At 38.5% G+C, this 23,386-nt stretch overlaps 2 protein-coding genes across 5 annotated transcripts in view; both read right to left on the minus strand.

Moving 5' to 3' along the window:
* Positions 1-1,471: 1,471 nt before the first annotated feature.
* Positions 1,472-23,386, minus strand: part of NLRP14 (NLR family pyrin domain containing 14) — a 55,067-nt gene continuing 33,152 nt past the window's right edge. For 3 of the 4 annotated variants that reach the window (XM_045842487.1, XM_045842486.1, XM_045842489.1), the window contains exons 11-12: positions 18,744-18,914; positions 17,747-18,050 (exon numbers count right to left, since the gene is read on the minus strand). In XM_045842487.1, the coding sequence (XP_045698443.1) occupies positions 17,915-18,050; positions 18,744-18,914 (307 nt within the window). In that variant the 3' untranslated portion in view covers positions 17,747-17,914. Of the gene's footprint in view, positions 1,561-17,746; positions 18,051-18,743; positions 18,915-23,386 lie in introns of those variants that run through there. The other variant, XM_045842490.1, reaches the window with a different exon arrangement.
* Positions 8,756-10,002, minus strand: RBMXL2 (RBMX like 2). The gene has a single exon (XM_045842492.1). The coding sequence runs from the start codon at positions 10,000-10,002 to the stop codon at positions 8,821-8,823; it is 1,182 nt and encodes a 393-aa protein (XP_045698448.1). The 3' UTR covers positions 8,756-8,820.

Genomic DNA, 23,386 nt, shown 5'->3' on the forward strand with positions numbered 1-23,386 from the left:
TGATAAACATATAGGGGGAGCATTCCCTTGATGAGGTTTCATTATGTGGCAAAGGTGATGGGATGTCACTTCCATGATTATGGAGAAGCTATACAGATGTTATAGAAGACTAACGTTCTGTTTCGTGGTTATGAAAGAGTCTTCATTAGCAGACTGGAGAGTCTCCTTCTTGTAGGCTTTGAAAAAATAATCTGCCATGTTATGAAAGGGCCCGTGGTGGGGTCACGTGACATGGAATTGAGGGGGGGCCACAGCAGTCCTTGGCTGACAACCAGCAAGGAAATGGGGATTTGAGTGTCATAGATGAATTCTACCAAGAGAATAAATGTGTGTATACATATATCTGACAAATTAGTAAATTTATGTTGTCATTTAGAAACAAAGTTTTAGTCTTTGGGCAATCAAATAACTGTGATACCTCTACTGCTAGGCCTAGAAAAATCTTCCCAAATTCAAGATTTTATATATATAAACACATCTATAACTTCTTCTAAGCTTTTTTCAGCTTTTTACATTTAAAAAGTTAACCCACGATTCAGCAAGATCAAGAGTTCTGTGTATAGATGGCAATGCTGTAGGACAACAATGTGAACGTACTTAATGCCACTAAGCAAACTGTACTCTTACAAATGGATAAGATGGTAAACCTTAAAATTGTATTTTATCACAATTTTTAGTTTTTACAAACCTTACCCCAAATGGTTAATCTGTGTGGAATTTACTTTGAAGTGTAATGATAAGAATATTTATATTACATATATTTTTTCCTCAAAGTATGTAACCAACGAATTAGCATTACTTACTGAATTATTCATTTTAATCTACCAATCTGAGTGCTTGTACACACCTGGATATACTTCTAGTCTTTCCAACTATACACACTCCTCAGTATCTCATTATATGAATATTTCCAGTTGCCTCTACTTCATTTCCATCATATACTGAAGGAATGGCACAAACACCACCCAGCCATAAAACTCAGACCATGGAGCTCAGGTTCCAAGTGGCAGATAAACAGAAGGAAACACAAAGCCACAATCCTTAAGCTTTTGGTGCCATCTACTGGACATTTTCTTGAGTTAACCTCTGCTCAGAGTCAGAAAAGACTCAAACTTTAGTTCTCTAATGCCTCCCAACCTGAATGATTCAATTCTCCACCAAGTTGTTCATGGAAAGAAATGTCTTAGCTGTCGAATAAAACTTTGGTTCTAGGCCCAACAACCCGTTTATGTTGATATCTGTATGACCAGTCACACATCTCTCAGACAAGAAGGGAGAGAATGCATGAGTCCGAGTATGATTCAGTTTCAAACAAATCACTTGTTCAGTCTTCTGGAATGAATTAGAGAACTGAGGTTCCACTGTACTTTCTTTCCTCCACCCAGCTTCTTAACTTGCTAGAATTTTGAATACAAAAAATGGAAGGCTCATCATGCATAGGATGGCCCTCTACAGAGCTCCAACCTTTTTCTCTGTGGTCTACATTTCAGATGCCAGAGATACAAGTCACGTGCAGCTCAGACCACCACTCCAATCTTCAGAAGTTTCAATGGCTTCCAACTGGCAAGGGAATAATGTACATGTAAATTAACAAAGAGGGGAATAAAATCAACGAAGATGACGACAATCCTAAAGTTAATTACAAATATGAACAAAAGGACCTATCTGTATTTAAAATGGTAAGTAACATTCACACATATAGACAAGCTTCCTTGTTTCAGGGAAAACCTTGAAATTCACATCCTCTGGAAAGCTTTTCTCTAATCGGAATTCATTTGTTCCCTTGACACACTGCCCAAGCCTAGCTCATAGTCCTGATCTCTACCTGTTTGGTGTTCTAGGTAGTTTAATGCAGAACAATCTGTCTCTCACACTAGATTTTGAATGCCTTGAGGATCAAGACAGCATCTGGTTCACCTCAAGTATCCCTGACACCTTTAAGAAGAATGACTTCCTCTTAAAGGTGACTCAGACTTTAAAGGGAATATCAGTGAATATGCAGTTCATTCCAAAACATTAATCTGGACAATCTATGGCTGTTTCTCAGTTTCTACATTTTACCTATTTATTTTTTCCTCATACTGATCTCATATTTTCTACCTTTCTTATTTATTGATTCATATTTTGGTGTTCTCATTTTTATTCTCCTGGCAATCAACCTCAAGGTAGGCCTTCTTGATTAATGTTAGTGATTCACCTGTGTTCCTTCACCATTATCTATGTAGCCTAAACTTCCAGCAAAAAACTATCTTGATGTCAAAGCCATAAAAAACCACACCCTTTATTTACTGAGCTTACTATATGCTACTTGCTTTAATATATTAATTTTCACAGCAATCTAGTTCTGACTTATCCTTGACATCTTAATTCAGTCATCACTTCCTTAAAGATGCAATCTGACATCCTAAACTACACCAAACCTTTATTAATATATAGTACTTCATAGCACTATGCACCTTTCATGCTTATAATAGTTAAAATTTCACACTTTTTAACCAATATCTAGCTTCCCATTTGAAAATGAATCCCTTTGAAGAGCAATGTCTGCTTTTGTGTATCACGGTACTTCCTTTGCTTAGCTAGGAGAGAACTAACTTGTCCAAAACTAATTCCCAGCAGACTGGTCTCTCAGAAGATGATTGGCCTCACACAAAGTTCAGTGGAAACTGGTTAAAGCTGTTTTTAAGGCCATCGGTTGTGATCGGCTACACAGCCTGGAACGCAGGTGCCCCTACAGCTATGACAGAACAAGGCTAGTGCTTCCCCAGTCATGAATGCTGATCAGGGAATCCTGCCACTAGTTTGCTATGGGACAAGGCTTCCACAGCAAGACTTTGACCCCAGCCCCCACACTACCTTAAAAGATGTGTTATTCAGGGTAACGTCTTCGCCACTGCCATTTATATTCTAATTCTATCCTCTCTGCCTTCTCTGTTCTTGACAGCTGGGCTGGCCAAAAACTTCCACCAGAAGTCTCAGTTCCCCATTTTTGACAAGTCTTAAGAAAGACAGATTTCATTATCAACACGTAATTCCTTCAAACCCTAACCATGAGTCACAAGAAGGTCAGAGCTAAGGCTCTCTTATGCAGTACTGTTATACCTTAACCCCTAATTATCCTGGGGTGGAACTGGCACTTCCTACATTATCCAACTCAAAAGCTCCAGACCACAAGTGTAGAATATCTCTCCAAAAGCTGATGTCCAATACTGCATCTCTGTACATTCCCCCTGGCATGCATCCGGACCTCCAACTGCTACTGCGCTGCCTCTGTGAATCTGTCCTAATGAACATGAATTCAACAGCCAAGTATGTGTGCTGCTTGCTATTTGCCTTGTTGGCCTGGCATTAAGCACAGTGCTTGACATATAGAGGCACTACATGTGTATCTGCTCAACACTGGATCTAATTAATAAACAGATAGATGGACAAACCACTACATGAGGTAAATATCCTTGTCTCATTTTGTAAGGGAAAGCAAAGCAGAAAGTGACTGATTAACCTAAGATCACACAGTGAATTTGGGGGATGTAGGATTTGAATTCAGGTCTACTAGATCCCACACTACTTACTCCAGATCACTGCACCATACTGTAACTTGGGGACTTCCCTAGGTGCACTAGGCCCTAGTTCCACGGTAAAGAACAGTAACAGTAATTGCCTCTCTTTTAAACAGCCAGGCACTGTAATAGGTACTTTATTTATGGGGTAAAGTGAATTCTCTCTAAGCCAACTATGCCAGAGTAATAAATCTAAACCCTACAAGATTTGAAGGACTCAAGGTCTTGATAATAACATCTACCTACCTCACCTCAGACTGGTTAGGAATTGGGCACTGATTCTGCTGGTGGCAAATTTTGGGTCACCCTAGCTGTCAAGACAAAAGGCAGCAGCAGCAATAGTAGAATATAAACAAGGGCTGTAAAGAGTCAAATATGTCACCAGGATTTCAAGCTGAGTGAATATAAATTGAGTAAGTGCAGCAAAACTCTCAATTTGAATTTTTTTGATGACTTAGTATATAATCAACTTTACTGGTAAGTGGAAAAGGTAAATTCCAAAGGAAAGTCTGCAGTACTGCTTTGTGTAAAATGCTGTGATAACCACCATTTAATAAATCCCACTGCATTCCAGGTACTATGCTGCATGTTTGGTATGCATTGTCTTATTTTTAACTTCCAAATTTTTAAGAGATGACCATCATCACCATCACACATGAAAAAAACTGAAGATCAAAATTTTTAAGAAAATTGCCCAAGTCATGTAATAGAATTAGGACTGAAACACATGACTGAAAGATTGCCTTTCTACTTAATAAGCAGCCTCCAAACATTATGGGGAAGCCTCAATACTTCTCATCAATATTCTTCCTAAAAACTTCATAATAGATACTCATTTTTTTATTCTCCTGAAATATTTTAATAAATGATAGTGGAATACATACAAAGGGGTCATCGTTGCTCTGTACTTACTCCAGAGTTAATTTTTTGCCCTTGGTACTCATATCCAATGTCAGTCACACAACAGTTAAGACTAAAATTCATTTTTAAAGAGTTCTTCAATGTGCTGTACTGCAAGAGCAATTAGCTTCAGAACAAATGTCACCACAAACACAACGTACAGATTCTGAAAGGAATTCCCACTCCCACTGGATTCCATGTGAGCACAGTAAAGCAACATAGCCTGATTCTGCCTGGTGAGTTCTTAAAAAGGTCCAAAAGAGGAAAACACAGTAACTGTCCCCAAATAGGACATTTTTGTGTGTGTGTGGAAGAAGGGGAAAGTCATATTACCTTTAAGATAAAAGGCTAAAACAAAGGCATATGGACCTAACATAATCTAAAGGCTAAGAAATTAGAGACCCCAGGTAGAAGGAACTCAGGCAGAAGAGTCTTCCCTTATCATCTGACCTGAGTCAAGGGAAAAAGGGGAACTAAGGGAAAAAAAGGGGAAAGAAGTCTACCTTCGGCATCCAAAGAGAGCCCCAGGACCCACAGAATTCAGGTTGCAGTCAAAGACGGATGCTCAGCCCTCACCTGGTGGGGAAAATTCACCCTGGTAGGGTAATGCAGTTGCCCCATGGACAGTTTGGATGCTCCTGGAACCTTGTTGTGGACAGAAGGAATGTGAAGATGGGGGTCTCAAGCACAAGCAGAGTACACAAGCTCAAGATAGAGAACATTAAGGTTTTAGTTGAGATGTGCATTTCTTAAGTTATACCCAAGGACTAAGTCCTGCAAAACACTTGATTTGCTCCCTGCCCCTCTTGCTCATCATTATGAAAGCGATTATAAACAAGAGTTCCCAACTGACTAGATCTCTTTTGTATTTTCCTATAAAAATAGCTTCAATACATTAATATTCAATAAAGAATTACCAGGAATGTTATTTATATATATGAGAAATTCACAGCCTTTTAACGTTACCTTTTGAACTCATCTAACCTCTGGGTCTTTATTTCCAAATGTTTGCATCTGGTTTTCGAAAAAAATTATTAATGGTTTCAACATTCAAGAGATTACTCTTCAGAAATAGCTACTGTTTCAAAAAAATGTCAAAAAGTACACTAATATTTGTTTCTCATATTTGCAATTTCTACCCTTGAGGCTATGATGAGCTATGAGAACATTCTATGAAAAGAATGTTCTATAGACTGACTCAAACAGAGTAAGAAATCACCCACATTGATAATAAAGTTGGGAGAATTATTGTCAAGATTAGAGTGTTGCAACTGAGATACTTTCTGGATAGACATTTTCTTTGAGTAGCTATTACACATGCTGGTGCTGCTCTAAGCTTGTATTAAAATTTGTTATGAAGTATTTTAAAATTATAACAATGATGCCAATATGTAGAAATTTAAGGTGTTAAACATTGTCGTTTTTGCTTAAAATCTTTTAAAGAAAAAGAATATTACAGATTCAGCTAAAATCTACTACTCATCCCATCTTCCTTTCCCCCTAACACCAAATATCCTTTTTGTGTATTCATATTTCTGTGCTTTTATTAATTATACCTATACTTACGCAGTTTGCCTTTTACCTCCAAGTATTCCGATATTTACCTATGCCAATACCCGTGGGTCTGGTTGATTCAAATTAGCTTCTACACAGGATTCCATTACCTCAGTTGAATCCTCTTCAAGTAGGCCGTTTCTGCTTAAGACACTCCAAGATAGCTGTAAGGTCAAATCTTGTGTATACCTCCTTGTGTACATGTGAAAATTTCTCTAGGTCCTTTCCTTGAAGTGAAATTTCTGGATCACAGGGTATGCACCCTCCAACATTACTAGGCATTGCCACAATTACTTTTTCTTGCTGTTTTTTCTTAAATTGATTTCTAACCCTTCTTTGGAAGTTATTTCAATGCAAATAAATTCTTCTAACCTATGGTTTTATATTTTTCAGCAGTGTCTTTTATCATATTTTAGTAATGATATGGAAGATTTTAGCAACATTTTTCTTCTAGGTTTGTGCTTTTTGTCTTAAAGAGGAATTCTCTACCCCAGTGTGATACATTTCTTCTTAATTTTCTTACAAGTATTTAAAATTTTTCCTCTTCACATTTACATGTTCAAACCATCTAGATTATTGTGTGTGCTGTAAGTTAGAAAGTCTCATTTTATCTTGTTGCAGAGATAGGCATTAAAAAGATCCATCCATTCACCAATGCCTTTTAAAGCTATCTGTGTCATGTACCATGTTTTCATATCCAAGTGGGCCTGTTTCTAGGATATTTTGGTCTACTAGTCTTTGTTGAGAACATACAGCTTAAAACTTAAATTACTAGAACTTTGTAAGAAGTCAAAGGGTATGCATGCTCCATTATTAGGCATTGCCAAAATTATTTTTTCTTGATATTTTTTTCTTAAATTGATTTCTAAGCATTTTTTTTTTGTAAGAATGAGTAAGTAGAGTAGTCCTTTCTAATTGTTTTTCAGAATTGCTTTGGCTCTTCTTGCTCTTTATTTCACCATAAAAGTTTCAGGATTAGCTAAATTTCCCATTTGTCTTTTTAATTTACCTGTTTCTTAATAATTTGCTGATAGTGAAATGAAGCTACTTTTGTTTTTTGTTTGTGGTTTGTTGGCCAAATCTTTTACTTAGTATTCCATCGCTGATCAACACAAATAAATGGAGTTATTAGGAAAGAGGGGTGGGGAGCTGTGTGTGAAAAAAAATCATGTTGTAATTTCCCTTGAAGTTGTATTGATTTTCCAAATTAATTTGGTGAGGTTGAGAATAGCCATGATAAAGTTTTCCCAACCATTTCATGTATTGACTCTCCTTTTATTTAGTCTTGTTATGTCCTTTAATAAAGATTTAACAATTTGTTCCATAAAGGTCTTACCCATTTTTGCTAGATTCCAGGATTTTTTTTTTTAGTTATTTCTTACATTTGGTCTTCTGGGCCACCAATGCAGCCTTTCCTGTAATTCACCTACTTTATTATTTTGTAAAAAAAAATCATGTTTTTAGAGTTGTGTATGTCAGTGTGTTACATTCAGATCTCGTTTTTGTTGTTCAAGTATTGTTTCCTCCAGTAGTTGCTATGCTGAACATGGATCCTAATATTTTAACCCAATCCTTCTTTCTCTGGTTGCTAGAGTCCCTTGACAGTATAATTACCTTCTCTTAGATAAACAAGGGAATTCCATAGGTACTGAGTGGAAAAGGTTTTTCTTGCCCTGAGATTGAAGTGAAAAAGAGGAGACTGTTACATCCCTTTTGAGTCACCCTGGAGGAAGCCTCTTTGATCTTTGTCTACTCAAGTCCTTTGCCCACCTTAAGATATGGAACACTCAACCCATTCCCTTGTCTTTCTGAACAGGAAGACCCAAATCTCACACCAAGTTGAGATCCTCAGATGTTGACTGCCAAACTCTCTCAGGGATTCTCAGAGCTTCTGATGCTGCTTGCATTTATGTAATTCCTCCACCCTTAAGGGAATAAGCCCAGTTCTTTCCACAGAAGCCAGCAGCTGGTTCTAGAGCCAAGGACAGGTAGCTTTGGAGTTAGTAATAGAAGTAATTACGATCCCCAAATCCACCACTGGTATATTTTCTACCGCTTTCTTGACAATTTGGTGGTGGTTAAAATAAATGCTATTAATTGATATTGTCTGGTCTTAGTTTTGCAGCTTGTGGTTGATTGGCCAAATCTTTTGGGGAACAAGAGAACAAGAAATTCTGCAGATGCGCCCCCCCCGCCCCCCCGCAAAAAAAAAGCAAAAAAGGGCAAAATATAGCTAGCATTATCCATTTGCATTTGATTTATGAATATAACTTTCTCTATGTAAGCCTTTGATTTAGGTGGTTTTTGTTTGTTGCTGGTCGTTTGTTAACACTGGCAACACTGAGATTCAGTTTCAAAGACCCCCTTGAAATCTTAAGAGTAGCATACACCAATTCCTCCCACTCCCCCTTCCCCCCCAAAATCTAATTGATTCGGACAGAATGATCCATTTTTTCCATTTAGATGGACGGATATTTGTAAACGATCTTAAAACTGTTTGCCTCATTTACCAGGAAAAACTGAAAAGGGAAGACTACTTCAGCAGAACTTGTACTTGGAAATATAAGACCAATACGCAGATTCAAGTCATGCTTTTAAACACTTGTTGAAAGAAACGTTAACAATTCCAAAACGAAATTAAACGAGTTTTAACTTTTTCGTCTCAAAAGCATAAACTATAGGAGAGGAAGTAACAGGAAAGTCTCAAAAAATTAAAACAACTCTTCTTTGCACTAGTCCTTGGGTAGTTACCGTAGAACAGGATCTTCTTTTCAAAGACGAATTTTGGTCCCAAGTCTGGTTGAACTTAGTATCTGCTCCGGCCTCCCCCTCTCTCCGAGCGGCTTCCTAGGCGGCCTCCACCTCTGGGAGCTCGGCGGCTCGACCTGCTGTAAGAATCACGAGGCGGAGGGCAGCCCCTTTCCAGGGACGGAGGCAGCCCACGATCGGCTCTGTCGACCCGGTCGCGGCCCCTAGAGTAGCGGTCGCTCCTGCCACCGCCGTAACTGTCGCGGCCGCCGTAAGCGTCGGGCGAGCAGCCCCGGTACTCGTCATAGCGGCCTCTGCTGTTGTAAGATGGCGGAGGCCCTCGGGCAGGGTTGCTGCTGCGTGGGTCCCCGTAGCTCTCGAAGGGATCTCGGTAGGAGCCTCCGCTCCCATGATCCGCGTAATCACGGCCGCGACCCCCGTAGCCTTCTCGGTCACCGTAGCCTCTCGAAGGGAAGTCGTCCCGGGCACTGGAGTGGCCGTAATCACGATAGGTGTACTCTCGGGGCGAGGGAGCGAAATCCCGGGACTCCCGGCCGCTCGGGTAGTCACGGCTGGAGTAGCTGTCCCTAGGCGAGTAGCCCTCCTCCCAGGGGCCCGGGTAGGGGTCGCGGCGTGGGGGCAGCGGCTCCCGGCGAGGTGGGCCAGCATAGCCTTCTCGCCCACGTGCGGCCGAGGCCCGCCCGCGCATTCCACCACCGCTGCTGCGAGTCGGGCCCGACGGCGCGGCCCTTTTGGGGGACGGGCCGGCCCGGCGCGGCGGCGGGCCGCGCTTCATGGGCATTGGGGCCCTGGACGACCGCAGGTCGAAATCCCCAGCATAACCGCCATCGTCGGTGGACCCACCCCGGGAAGGAGAACGCCGGGGACCGACACCACCTCCGCGGGCCCCGCCCAGGCCCCTCGGGCGACCGCGGCTGCGAGATGGCTGCAGCGGGCCCCGCCGGCCGCTCTCAAACGCCGGCTTGGTGGCCTGGGCTACTTTGATGGCCTTACCATCCAGGGACTTGCCGTTCATGTCTCTGACGGCGGCCTTGGCGTCGGCGGGGCTTTCGAAGGTGACGAACGCGAACCCTCTGGACTTGCTGGTTTCTCGATCTTTCATCAACAGCACCTCGATGACGCGGCCATACTTGCCGAACTCGGCCTCGAGGGTTTTCTCGTCAATTTCGGGGCTAAGCCCGCCAATGAAGAGCTTTCCAGGGCGATCTGCTTCTACCATGTCGGTGGTCAAGCGGCCTGTGGCGGTGGGAAGCAAAGAAGCAGCGTCGGTTGTAGCCTACGAGCCTGCTCGCCTAGGTCGGCTCTTACCGGTCAGGCAGCTCGGTCGTCGCGGAGTCCAGAATCTCAGACCCTGCGCGCAGGCGGAACGCTCCAGGTTGTGCCGCTTGGGACTGGTTCCCGCAGGTTGCCAGAGCTTCTGCTAGTTGTGATTGGTTGGCAGGTTGGAAGGGCTCTTGCTAGTTGTGATTGGTTTGGCCAGGGCTCTTGCTGGTTGTGATTGGTTGGTTGCCCCAGGAATGCTATCCTGTTGTAGGGCAAAGTCTTCTGTTTGGCGACCCACTTTACCCTTTCTCTAAACTTTATTAACCTGACCCTGGTTTGTTTTTAAGGTTTCCGCCGAAAGATCGAAAGATCGTGAAAAACTGTTAGGTTAAAAAAGAATCGTTTTCCCCATTACCATTAATAAGAATTATAACGCATTACAATCAAAGTTACCGAACCCACTTTTAAACAGAAAAAAGTTCTTTAAAAAATGAGATAACAACTCAAAAGTTGTAACATGCACTTTGTACATTAAGTGTATTTGACTTTTTGCTACGGGAAGAGATGACTTGATAGTGTACCGTTGGTTGGTGGAATTGGAAAAGGGACTTGTTCGTTCTTTGGATGCACAGTTTTCTTCATTTTCCAATCTTTGAAGGGCTCAGATATGTAATATTGAAACCGCCCCTTCAAATAAAGGTGGTATGACACAGAAAGTCACGTTACGACAAAAAGGCAAACCACGACAGCACTTGGACAATCACTGAAGTAGCACCTGAGCAAGCATAACAAATTGAAGGCCTCACCTCTTCCTCTTCAGAGGATAAAAACTATTTTGAGTTCACTCCAAAAAAATACACAATTCAGATTTGTTCTTTACAGTATTCTCCAAACTGTGAATAACTTGGTGAATGCATCTTTGCTTGAGACTTTAACATTTAAAAACACTTTAAAAACTATATTTAATGCAATTTGGGGCTGTATTTTTAAAACATAGTATAATTTTTTCAAAGGTTGCTGTAGTGAAAAGTTAATAGTCATGAGAAGTCTTTATGTGTATGTGTGTACACATCTTACATTGGTTTATTACAATGGCTATGTAATGTTGAGACAGGTATGAAAGCAGGCATTTTTATGATATCTCAGACTTCATGGGGATGCTTTTAAGGTTTTAATGTTTTTACCATGCATTAATGGAAGTTAAAGCTAAATGTATCACATCAGTTCATGTGATAAATTGCAGTAACAGATATTATTAAATCATTGTATTACTCAGATAAACCTGTTTGAGATGTATTCATTTTTAAATATACAGATGATTTTTGCTTGTTCATACTTAGAAATTTTACATTTCTGAACACAAAGGGTATTGCCCTATGATTTTTTTTCTCTCATACTTAGCTGGGGAGATTTTTGCATGAAGTTTTTAGTTTTTCCAATTTTTAAAAATTTCTTGACTTGATTTTTGTAGGATGAACATTTGTAAGTTATGTATTTTTGTTTGAAAATTTATTTTAAGTATAGTTGTTTTTGCTTTCTCTTTTATGTCTTATCAGAATTTTTTTTTCCCACAGAACAAGGCTTTTTCTTTGATGATCCTCTGTTTTGATTTTATTTGCTGCTGTTGCCTTCCTTCTTCCCATATCATTTGGATTAACAGCTTGTATATTTTTGTTCTAAATGTTTAAGTAAGACCCTGAGTGCATTGAATTTTTAAAAAATATTTCTAATTGTATATAAGTTTAAAATTTATTCTATATGGACTAGTTAACAACATGTCCTGAAGTGACATACACAGTGGGTTGTTGTTTTGTTTTTTGTTTTAGTTTTAACTCAATCTAGTAAATAGACATGACTTTATTTTGAATTGATTCCAATAGTTCACAGTTTAGTCATACACAAATCCAGAAATTAATATATAGATTTGAAGATAAGTAACTTAGTATTCTAATTTTTTAATTGTTTAAATTCCTAGTTGTAACAAGACTTTTCTTCAGTACAAACAATAGTACTGTTATATTGCCTATAGCCCCTGAGCTTTAATTTGTCAAATTCCCTATGCTGTACAGTTTACATTCAATATTATTTTATACTAGTTTCAGGTGTGTAGCATAGTGGTTATTAGACATTTATATAAGTGATCCTTCTAAGTCTAGTACACACCTGGCACCATATAGTAGTTACAGTATTATTGGCTATATTCCCTATGTTGTACTTTAAATACCCCCGACTATTTAGTAACTGCCAATTTGTATTTTTTAATGCCTTAACCTTTTCACCCTCACCCTCCCCTCTGCCAACCATCAGTCTCTTCCCTGTCTCTATAAGTCTGTTTCTGCTTTGTCTATATTACTCTTTAGATTCTACATGTAAGTGAAATCATATGGTATATGTTTCTCTGACTGGCTTATTTCACTTAGCATACATAATACCATCCATGCTGTTATAAAAAAGGTAGTATTTCATTTTGTTATGGCCAAATAACATTACATTGTGTGTATGTACCACAGCTTTTTAATCCACTTGTCTATTGATGGGCATTTGGGTTGCTTTCACATCTTGACTGTTATACATAACACTGCAATGAACAAGAGTGCATATATCTTTTAGATTAGTTTTGGATTTCTTTGGTTAAATAAGCAAGAGTGAAATTGTGGGTCATAAGGCAGTTCCATTTTTAGTTTTTTAAAGAAACTCCATACTGTTTTCCATAGTGGCTGCACCAATTTGCAATCCCTTGTAGTGCACAAGGGTTGTTCCCTTTTCTCCATCTACATCCCTAACTCTTCTTTGATGATTTATTGATAATCATTCTGACAGGTGTGAGGTAATGTCTCATTGTGGTTTTAATTTGTATTTCTCTTATAATTACTGACATTGAGCACATTTTCATGTGTCTATTGGCTACCTGTATGTCCTCTTTGAAGAAAGGTACATTCAGGTACACTGCCAGTTTTTAATGGGATTGTTTGGGCTTTTGGGGTGTTAGGTTGTATCCGTTCTTTATAAATTTTGGATATTAATCCTTTATCAGGTGAATCACTGGCAAATATCTTCTCCCAATTGGTAGGCTTTCAGTTTTGTTGGTGGTTTCCTTTGCTACGCAAAAACTTTTTAGTTTGAGATATGGTCCCATTTGTTTGTTCTTTCATTTCCCTCACCCAAGCAGCTGTATCTGAAAAAATATTACTAAGAGCAATGTCAAGGAGTTTACTGCCTATGATTTCTTTTGGAGCTTTATGGTTTCAAGTCTTACATTTAGGTCTTAAATCCATTTTAACTTTGTTCTATTGTGGGATGCCCCCATCCGGCAGAGCTCTCCAGGCCATGGAGGATGAGAATGAGTCACCCAGGACACAATCTGTTGTTCTGGTGGGAAAGGGGGTAGCGATTCCCTCTAGTGGAGAATGTCCTGAGCTCTTCTCCCAAACGGCTTTTATTGGGATCTGTAAACGCAGGAATATATAGTATTCGTGCAAAGCACATCAAAGTCTAAAGGCCACAGTTACAAAAACAGATATTATCTGTAGATAACAACTGAGGAAACACAGAGACCTGCCTCAGGTCCAGGTCTGTTAGATATGCTGATGCCAGAGGGTCGCTAAGACGTTCATGGGAGTGGGAGTTCATTCCCTTATGCTTTGAATTTAAACATCTGGTGTGTATTGACAGGGCTATACAAAGAAAAGCAAGCTTCAAAGGGTATAATGCATTCTTTAGGCCTGATTTCCCATGGGAACCCTTGGTGTTAGTATTGTGTTATGCCTGCCATCTTTGTTCCCAGTGTTCCAGTCCAGACTTACGGGCCTCTCTCAAGGCCTGCTCTCGAGGGGCTACAGTTTCCAATACTACACAAAGTTGTCCCCAACATTCTAGTATATAGTGTTAAGAAGATGGTCTAGTTTCATTTTTTAATAACATTGAACTAAATGAACTGGTAAAAATTATAGTTTTAATAATTTTTTTATATAAAATGTTACTGGTGCTCAATCTTTGTTTTCCAGATATAAATTGTTTTCTCTCTTAAGTTTCCAATGATCTATGGCAATTTGGTAAATTATACCTTTGTAAGAAAAATTAAAATATTTATCTTTTTCTTCCCATCTGACCCCCTCCACAAGTTCAGGTACTCTAATCCATGTATAACCAAATATAAAGGTGTTAACGCTTGGACGCATGTTTCCCATTTAAAGAAAGCTCTTATGCCTAACGCCCAACTGGACTGCTCAACCAACAGATTTTTAAAATTTAAACTTACTAGCAAGTGAAGTAAGTAACATCTGTCATAGGCAACTATTCCAGGATTCCAGACCAGGCCTGTATAATCTACATCTTCATTTTTCCTTTTTTATCACTTTGGTTCTTTCCTACCTCACAAATAGTATGAGAGCACAAGCAGTCACTATAATAGTTATTGTTTCCTTTTACCCCTTAATTTCTGATTGGAAAGATAATTCAACACTGGGCACAGTTACTTTAAACTTACTTCACAGTTCAGAATGTGCAACTAGTTACAGAGCCAAGGATGATTAATGTGTAAGTTTATAAATTCACAAGTGTACATATAGGTAACAGGAAAAAAAAATCCAGTGTAAATCAGAACATATTTGGACATGGGTGCTAATGAATATACTCTATATCAAGCCTGGGGATTCAGCTAAAATATACAAAAAGGGAGATTTATAGCTTTAATCCTTATGATTAAAGAGAAAAGGCTGGAAATCAGTAAGCTAAGTATCCTGTGAGTTAGCTTACTGACAGCACAAATTCAAAGGTAACAGAAGAACATGATCATATTTTACAAATTTAATTTTTAAAAAGATAAACTGTAAAGAATCAACAAAGCTAGGTTTGTTTTGATCACCCTGTTTGATTCTTTGACCATGCTATTTGATTTTTAACTGCACTATTTAAAATTGCAAACACTTCCTAACCCAGGGCTGTGTTTAGGATGAGGGCAGTGATTTGCCTGATACATGAAATTTAAGGACATGCCCCCCAAAACTCAGAAATCAAGATAAATGTTTTAGTACATTTTTAAAAATCAAAATTAATGCAAAAATATCCGTAACTGACTATCAAAAATTTTAATAAGGACAGTATCCAACACTGAACTGGCACAACCCTGAGAATAGTGCCTCAGCTGCCTCACTCCAATCCTTGCTCTTGGATTATTTAACAGCAGTGATACCCGACATGTTTTTAAAATTTAAATAGCAAAGCTTGTAGTATACTGTTGTTAGTCTAGGGTGAACATTCCTCATCATGTTACATAAGTACCTGACAAAAAAAGACTGAATTTTATTGAATGCTTTTTCAATATATATTAAGGTAATTATTTGGTCTTTCTTCATCAATAGCTGATATCATAAACTGTAACATTCCTCCTAATAACTTTCATCTCTTGCACTCTTGTTACAAATCATAGCAGTCATGATATATTTTAATTGAATGTTGGAGTTAATTTTCAAATATTTGTATTTGCTGTTTGCATATATGTACATAAATGACATTCAACTGTAAATTTCTCAAGGTGCTATCTTTGTGAGAGTCGATTATCAATGTTTTTCTAGCTTTATAAAATGAAATTGGAAAGTTATCTTCCTCTATTGTGCTCTGAAAGTTTTGAAAAAAAAAACAGAAGGATTTTCCTGTATCTGAAAGTTTGGTAGAAATCACCTTGATAAGCAGCATTTATCAACTGCTTGGCATTTTACCTGGAAATACTAGTGTCTGTCATCTGAAGAATGAGATGCTTACTGCAAGGTTGCTGTATGGAAGGAATGCCACTTCTCTGATGCTTACAGTAGTCCCACCATTCCCAATTCAATTCAGTGGTTTCAGATACCCAAGGTCAACCATAGTCCAAACATATTACATGGAAAATTCCAGAAATAAACAATTCATAGGTCTTAACTTGTATGCTGTTCTGAGTGATGAAATCTCGCAGTCGCACTCCATCCTGTACAGAACATGTATCGTCCCTTTGTCCACACTTTGTCCTTAGTGTATATGCTCCTCACCCTTAGTCACTTAGTAGCCTAACCCTCACAGTTATCAGATTATCAGCTGTTGTGGTACCCCAGTGCTTGTGTTCAAGTAACTCTTACTGGCTTCAAAGTGCAAGAGAAGTGATGCTGGCAATTCAGATATACCAAAGAGAAGCCATAGAGTGCTTCCTTGAAGTGAAAAGATATGGATGTTTAGGGAAAAACATAGTATGTGTAGGGTTCTGTACTCTGCAGTTTCAGGCATCCATCCACTGATGGTCTTGGAAAGTATTCCCTATGGACAAGGATTGACTACTGTACTTACTTTTTTGAGTCTGTTCCAACAGTTTGAAGCTAGCTTTCTCTAGCCAGCATGACTGTCATCACTGGGCATCAACCTCAGTGACGACCTCTCCTCTAGGTATCATCTGTGACAAATGTTGGCCATATCCCTGTTCTGTGTAGGTATCAGCTCCAGTAACATTACATATACATTTTCACATGACTGCCATCTGCCCCCTTCTAACTGCCATGGTCCACTCTTACCTCCATCCCTACCACATTGTCTCGGGGGCTTTTATACCATCTAAGAGGTTTTCTTATCTCCTACAGGCAGAGAGAAAAAAATGATCGAGTTTTTAGAGGACTAAAGAATGCTACAAATTTTTTGACACTACTTCCATCAAGCATCAGGAAGTGACAGCCTTTGAATCTGACTGGCCTCTACTGTTTTGACCAATGGAGTAAGACTGAGTAACTTTATGCCAGTTCTGAGCCTAATTTTTAAAGAACTGGCAACTTCCACATGACCTCTTCAAACCCTTAACTCCCATCAAAGAACTTTGTTTTCTCTGTTGGAGAGACCATGTCGGGAGGCTCTAACACTAGAGGGAGAAGGGGCCCAACCCAACCCAGCCTTCCAGCCATCCTCTCTGAAGTACCAAGCATGTGGCTAAAGTCATCTTGAGGCTTCCAGACCAATTTGGCTGTCAGCTGAATACCACCAAGGGACTCCAGGTGATATTCATGTGGAGCATAAGAAATGCTTAGCTGAGCCCTTTCTGAATTCTAATCCACCAAGTCATGACATATAATGAAGTGGTTATTGTTTGAAGCCACTTAAGTTTTAGGACTGTTTGTTACATAGCGATAAATTACCAAAACATTTTTTTTACATAAAATTTTACTGCATCATGTTTCTATCAAACAGAGGAACCTGTTTTTCACTCTAACCCCAATAATCTTTGTATCCTTTTATCTTCACAGTAGGCTACAGCGAATGGTCACTGCAGAAATGGACTCTGATTTCTAATGACACTAGCTATTCTCAAATATTGGCACACCAAAGAATTCCCTGAGAAGTATTGGAAACGCCAGTTCCTAGGACCCTCACCCAGATAGTCTGATGCAGTAAGTCTAGTATGCGGCTCAGGAATCTGAATTTTAAGAAAGAACCAAGGGATTGTGACACTAGTCCCAAGAATGCACACAGAAAAGCATTCAACAAGACATACCAGAGGCGGTGAGGCTTTGAACTAAGCCATGGCAGTGGGGATAGAGAGAGAGGAAAACAAGGTGCTCTTCCCCGGCCCCGGCCTCCAGATGCATTTCTAGAGTTCTCACATCTAGATCTTAAGTCCTGCATCCAATTAAAAACATCATGGTACACTTTCCACAGAGCTTTATAGTTTCCACTTTATTTTAGCCTCCCAAACTCCTATGTGAGGTAGAACAGACATTTTACAGAGTGACTAACCTATATCTAACAGACATCCAATGCGGTATGCCTGGGCACAGGGCATCTAAAGCGGAGAGCCCCAGGCCTTGTCACTCTGAGGTCTTTCTTTTACTTTTTCAAAGAATATCAAGTTCTTCAAATCAGAAACACTGCCACCAGGATCCATCTTCTTTGTTACGGTCATTAAAATCGTGCTTAATGACTAGGTGTGGATTGCTAACCCCCACAGCTTCCAGCAGCTTCTGGGCTTCCTCATCAAATGCCTCTTTGCACAACCTGAGAAAACAAGGAAATATCTCTTCTTGCACTCAGTTTTCTAACAGCCCTTTACTTTCTCTGGGAAATTTATTTCAATGGGGTAGGGGAACTGTTATTTTAAAGCAGAGAGAGAATATTAACATGGCTGGGGGGTAGAAAGGGAAACTGAGGGAACATGCTGAGGGGGATATTATAGTTGAAGAAAAATGGAATTTAGAAGAGAAGGGAGAAATCGATTAATATTTAAAGGATCCTCCAAGAGTCTTTTTTTTTAGTCAAGCAAAATAGTACTACTAATGATCGTGAAAACAGGTAACACATAGACTGTTTATTATATTAGGCACTGTTTTAAAGACCATCTATATTGACTTACAATAAGCCTATGTGTAGGTATTAATCATTGCACCCATTTTACAGATGAGGTAACTAAAACACTGAGAGACTGGGGACTAGCACAAGTTCAAATACGTAGTAAGTGGTAAGGCCAGAATTCAAACTCAGGTAGTCTGGCTCTAGAGTTCTTGGCTCCTAACCACTATGCTACAACAAGTCTCTCAGAATTCAGTGTTCTATGGGAAAAAAACAAATAAGGGCCTAGAAAATACCCCGAAAGCCACAACCAGGTTGATCCCGAGGCCTAGAGCAAATGAGTGGCTCTCCCAATCCCCCATTCCAGAAAACTTTCTTCCTAAAAAGCTAATGAAGACTTACCCTAGAACTTGCAGTTTACATTCAGTAGAACTCAAGACTTCACATAACTTCCTAATTCCTTCACAACCTAAAGTATTCTGTGTCAGGTTCATTTTTGTCAGTCTTTGGTTGCTGCTAAGAGTAGAGGAGAGATCCTGACAACAGAGAGAGGTCAAACCACAGTATTCCAGCCTGCAGAAAGAGAAACTACAGATAAAATTAACTTTATCCCATGAGAGACAACAAGCACACAAGAGATCTGTAAGCTGGGAGTAGAGGATAACTCTAGAAGCTTAAAAAGATGAGCACAGTTAGAAGAAACTGAAGAAATGTAAGTACTTATAATATTCATTATTCTAGATATTTATAGGCTGACTGTATCCCTTGCAATATCATGAGTTACAAATTCTTAATTATAGTTCAGGAAATAAATAAAGTATGGAAGCACACTAAGAAAAACTATAAAGTAGTTGAATCTCTGAACAGCATTAAAAATATAGCAACATAAGTAGATTTTAGAAATACAGTATTGTTTAAAAAGCAAGGTATATAATGAGGTCCCTTGCACCATACCATTTATGCAAATAAAAATGTATGCAACAAAGAAAAACATCACATCTTAAATTTCAAACACATTAGGTAAGCTGCCTACACGTGTGAAAGAGAATGGTTAGAGGAGATAAATTAACCAACCAACCAACAATCAATGGGCCCGTGTATAAACCAAAGATAATACAATATCATGAACTAAGGAAATATGTTAAACTCAATCTTTTATACCTGATGATTCCCCCTAACCAACTAATTTAAATTTAATTTTCACCTTAATGTTTACCTAGTCACTCAACAATTGAGTGCCTCTATAAATACAGAGTATACAAATTTTTTTAAGTTGCTGCTCATATGGACAACACATTAGCACAATGGATCAATAGTCCCGCCACTAATTATGACATAAACTGCACAAATATCACACAAAATAAATGTTAGGGTAAAAAGTATTATAAAAGATAAAAAAGATAAAGAACTCATCAGTTAACAATCATCCTAAATCTGTAGTCACTAATAATAGTCAAATAAGCTGTGGTACGTTTATAAAATGGAATACCATGTGGCTGTAAAAAAGGACATCTTACCTTTTGCAACAGCATGGAGATTATTATGCTAAGTGAAAAATAGCCAATCAGAAAAACACAAACACCATATGATCTCACATATATGTGGAATCTAATGAACAAAATAAACTGAGAACAAAATAGAAACAGAGGGATGGATACATGGAATAGGCTGACTGCTGTGGGTGGGGGTGGGGTATTGGATAAAAGAAGGTGAAGGGAGTAACCAAAAACCATACAGGCATACCCATAGATCTAGATAACAATGCAGTGAGGACCAGAGGGAAAGGTGGGTGGAGACTGGGTGGAGGTAGACAAAGCAGGGGTGGCGGGGGTGGGGGGGGGTGGGGAGGTGGGTTGGGTGGGAAGAAGGGACAGAAAGAGACTTTGCTTGGGGTAATGGGTGCGTGATGCAGTGTGCAGATGATGTTTTATTGAGTTATACACTTGAAACCTGTATGGTTTTGAGAACCAGTGTCACCCCAATAAATTCAATTAAAAAATGCAGGTAACCAAAACTAACAACTACAAAATGAAAACCAAATCTACAGTTACAGAAGAGATTTTAAACATTTTTCACAGTAGTTAAATCATCTGGAAAAATCATCTGGTTAAAATCATCACCAAAAATATAGATGATTCAAACACCTGGATTAACAGTTTTAACTGATGTGAAATACTGAAGCCAACAGCTCTTCATATCCCTCCCAAGTGCACTAATGGGCACACACAAAAACTGGCTGTACACTAGGCCATGAGCAAATGTCATCTGATGTGTCAAAGAAGTGAAACCATGTATGTTCTCAGACCATGATGCCAGAGAGTAAATATAAAAAGATAACAAGAAACTGCTCTTATTCTCGAAAATCAAGGAATACACCTTAAAATAATCCATGAGTTAAAGAAAAATATCATAAGGGTAGTTAAATGGTTTAGACTCAAAAATAATGAGACCTCACATAATATCAAAACTTGTTTAAGATGAAGTTAATGCAATGATTTAAAGGAAAATCATTAAAAAAATTTAAGGCTGTGTTGGAAAAGAAGAAAGATTTATGAGCTAAGCATCCAGTTCAAGAATTTAGAAAAAGAATGGTAAAATAAACTCAACCAAAGTAGAAAAGAAGATAGAAACAATAATTAATGAAACATCACTAGATACCTAAATCACTAGAGATGATTCAGAAATTAAGCAGATAATATTAGACACTTGCCAGTAAGTTTTAAAATTTAGATCAATAGCTAAAAGCATAGGGATACAATTACCAAGATTACTCACTAAGAGAAAACCTACATAAATGTATAATTATTCAAAAAATTGAATCATTAGTCAAAAAAGTCACCACACAAAGGAATCTTCAGATCATATATCACTAGGAATTTCTACAAAGCTCAAAAAAGAAATAACTCCAATCTTACACAATCATATGCCAAAACATACACCTGACTGGCTAGAATTTTAAAAATTAAGCCTTGACAAAATTTCCAAGAATAGAGAACAGGAACTTTTACACACTGGCAGTGGTAGAACAATTGGTACCATCCTTTTAACAATATCTGATAAATTTAAAGGCATATATTACCTTATGACATAACAACTCCACTCCTAGTTATTTAGCCTAGATAAATGTGTATACATGTGCCCCAGAATTTATGCATTAAAATATTTATATCATCATTAAGTCATAAAAGAAAAATGAAGTCCACCTATAATATAATGGTTGTTATAGTTTTTGGTGGGGTCATGTCAAAATCTTTTACAGAAATAAAAATGAATTAACTATAGCTACATGAAGAAACTGGATGACTCCTTTTACATTTTTTTAAAATCTCATCCAAGGACGTGTTTATTGACTTTAGAGAGAGACACAGAGAAACACTGATGTGAGAGAGAAACATCAATTGGTTGCCTCCTGCATGTGCCCTGACCAGGGACAGAACCTACAATCCAGGTATGTGCCCTGACTGACCGGGAATTGAACCCACAACCTCTTGGTGTATGGGAGGATGCTCCAACCAATGAGCCATCCAGCCAGGGCAGAAGCCAGATGACTTGTACAATCATTACACTAAGAAAAAAAAAATCATTGCCAGAGAAAAATACATAAGGTATCATTACATGTATATAAAATTCAAAATCAAGCAAAATTCAATTATATAGTTTACATACACTCCTGGGTCACTGTACAGGAAAACAAATAAATGACTGCCATAAAATCAGGATAATGGCTGCTTCTTAGAGAGGAGGCAGAAGTTGTGATTTTTGAAGGGATGACTGAGGAGAATTTAGTTAGCTGGGAAAACTCAATTTCCTGACCTGGGTGTGGTTACATACATTTTTTATTTTTTAAATATTAGTTTTATTCACTTTTCTGTATTTAGTTTGTATTTCATAACAAAAATGCTTAAAATGTGATTTGGGAGAGCTTAAAAATAACAGAAGAGGAATATAAAAACTATGTTGTAGAATATGTTATATCAGAAGGGGAGACGTGTATTTTCACCACTGCTGAATGACCTGAATGACTGTTTGGTGTGTCCATAGTATTTTGATCATCTTTCCTTGAAGAGTTTTCCAGAGCCACTGCCTGCCAGCATTGAAACTAGCGGTAGAAAGTCGGAAACCAGCTGATTCTTCCCCTTTCAGTGTCTTTATTTGTTAAAAGTACTTTTTATTTAGGCCTGGATTGTCCATAGGTTTAATAATTTGTCCTGTGTTGACTTTTCTTTCTTAATATTTTTCTGGGGAAATGGTGTGCCTTTTTAATCTGAAGATTGTGCTCTTTTGTGGGGAGGGGAGGGTTTCCTATCTTTAATTTTTACTTATCTACTTGTTCAATATCTTTTATTGTAGGATCACTAACATGCTTATGTTGGATCTCTTGTTAGTCTTTATCAGTTAATTTTCTTTAATCTTTTAAAACTCTTCTTTTGCTTGATTTTTTTTCTAATCCATCCTACATATTCCTAAGTGTATTTTTAGCAGTTGTGAAAATGCTGAAAAGTACTTTCAACAGATAAGGACAGTGAAGAGGAAGAATCTGCTGCCTTTAGACTTTTCTACAGCTCGTTTCGATGCTGACAGGCAGTGGACTCTCTGGAAAACTCGCAGAAAAAGGATGATCAAAATAATATGAATATAACCAAGCAGTTTTTCAAGTTCATAGAAATAGAAGACATTTTCAGATATGCAAAAAATCAAGGGGTATAACAACCAGGTCCTCTATTTCAAGGAAACAATGGGTCAATAGTTGGGGTATGCAAGGAACATTCCATGGTCTCTGCCATCCACAAGCATCTGCTATTGCTGAGCTCTGGAATGGCCCCCTCAGAAATAAATCATAAAGGTTTCTGACTCTACCTCCCTTGTCAACTCCTGATGTACATACCTTAGCAGGACTGTTTGGTCACACAGCTATCTCCTGAAATGTTTCACCTATTTTGGTCACCTCTTGAATAATGATTCGGATGAAAGCAATAGAAGATTATATAGAACAATTTTGACATTTCAGGATTGCATCCTGACCATTCCTGGGCATGATGCTTTTC

The sequence above is a fragment of the Phyllostomus hastatus genome, unplaced genomic scaffold (assembly GCF_019186645.2).
Source record: "Phyllostomus hastatus isolate PE091 unplaced genomic scaffold, TTU_PhHast_1.1 phas_contig_399, whole genome shotgun sequence".
NCBI lineage: Eukaryota > Metazoa > Chordata > Mammalia > Chiroptera > Phyllostomidae > Phyllostomus > Phyllostomus hastatus.

Bases quoted from the DNA above. Each gene is read 5' to 3' on its own strand.
- RBMXL2 (XM_045842492.1), bottom strand. From the start codon at position 10,002: ATGGTAGAAGCAGATCGCCCTGGAAAGCTCTTCATTGGCGGGCTTAGC.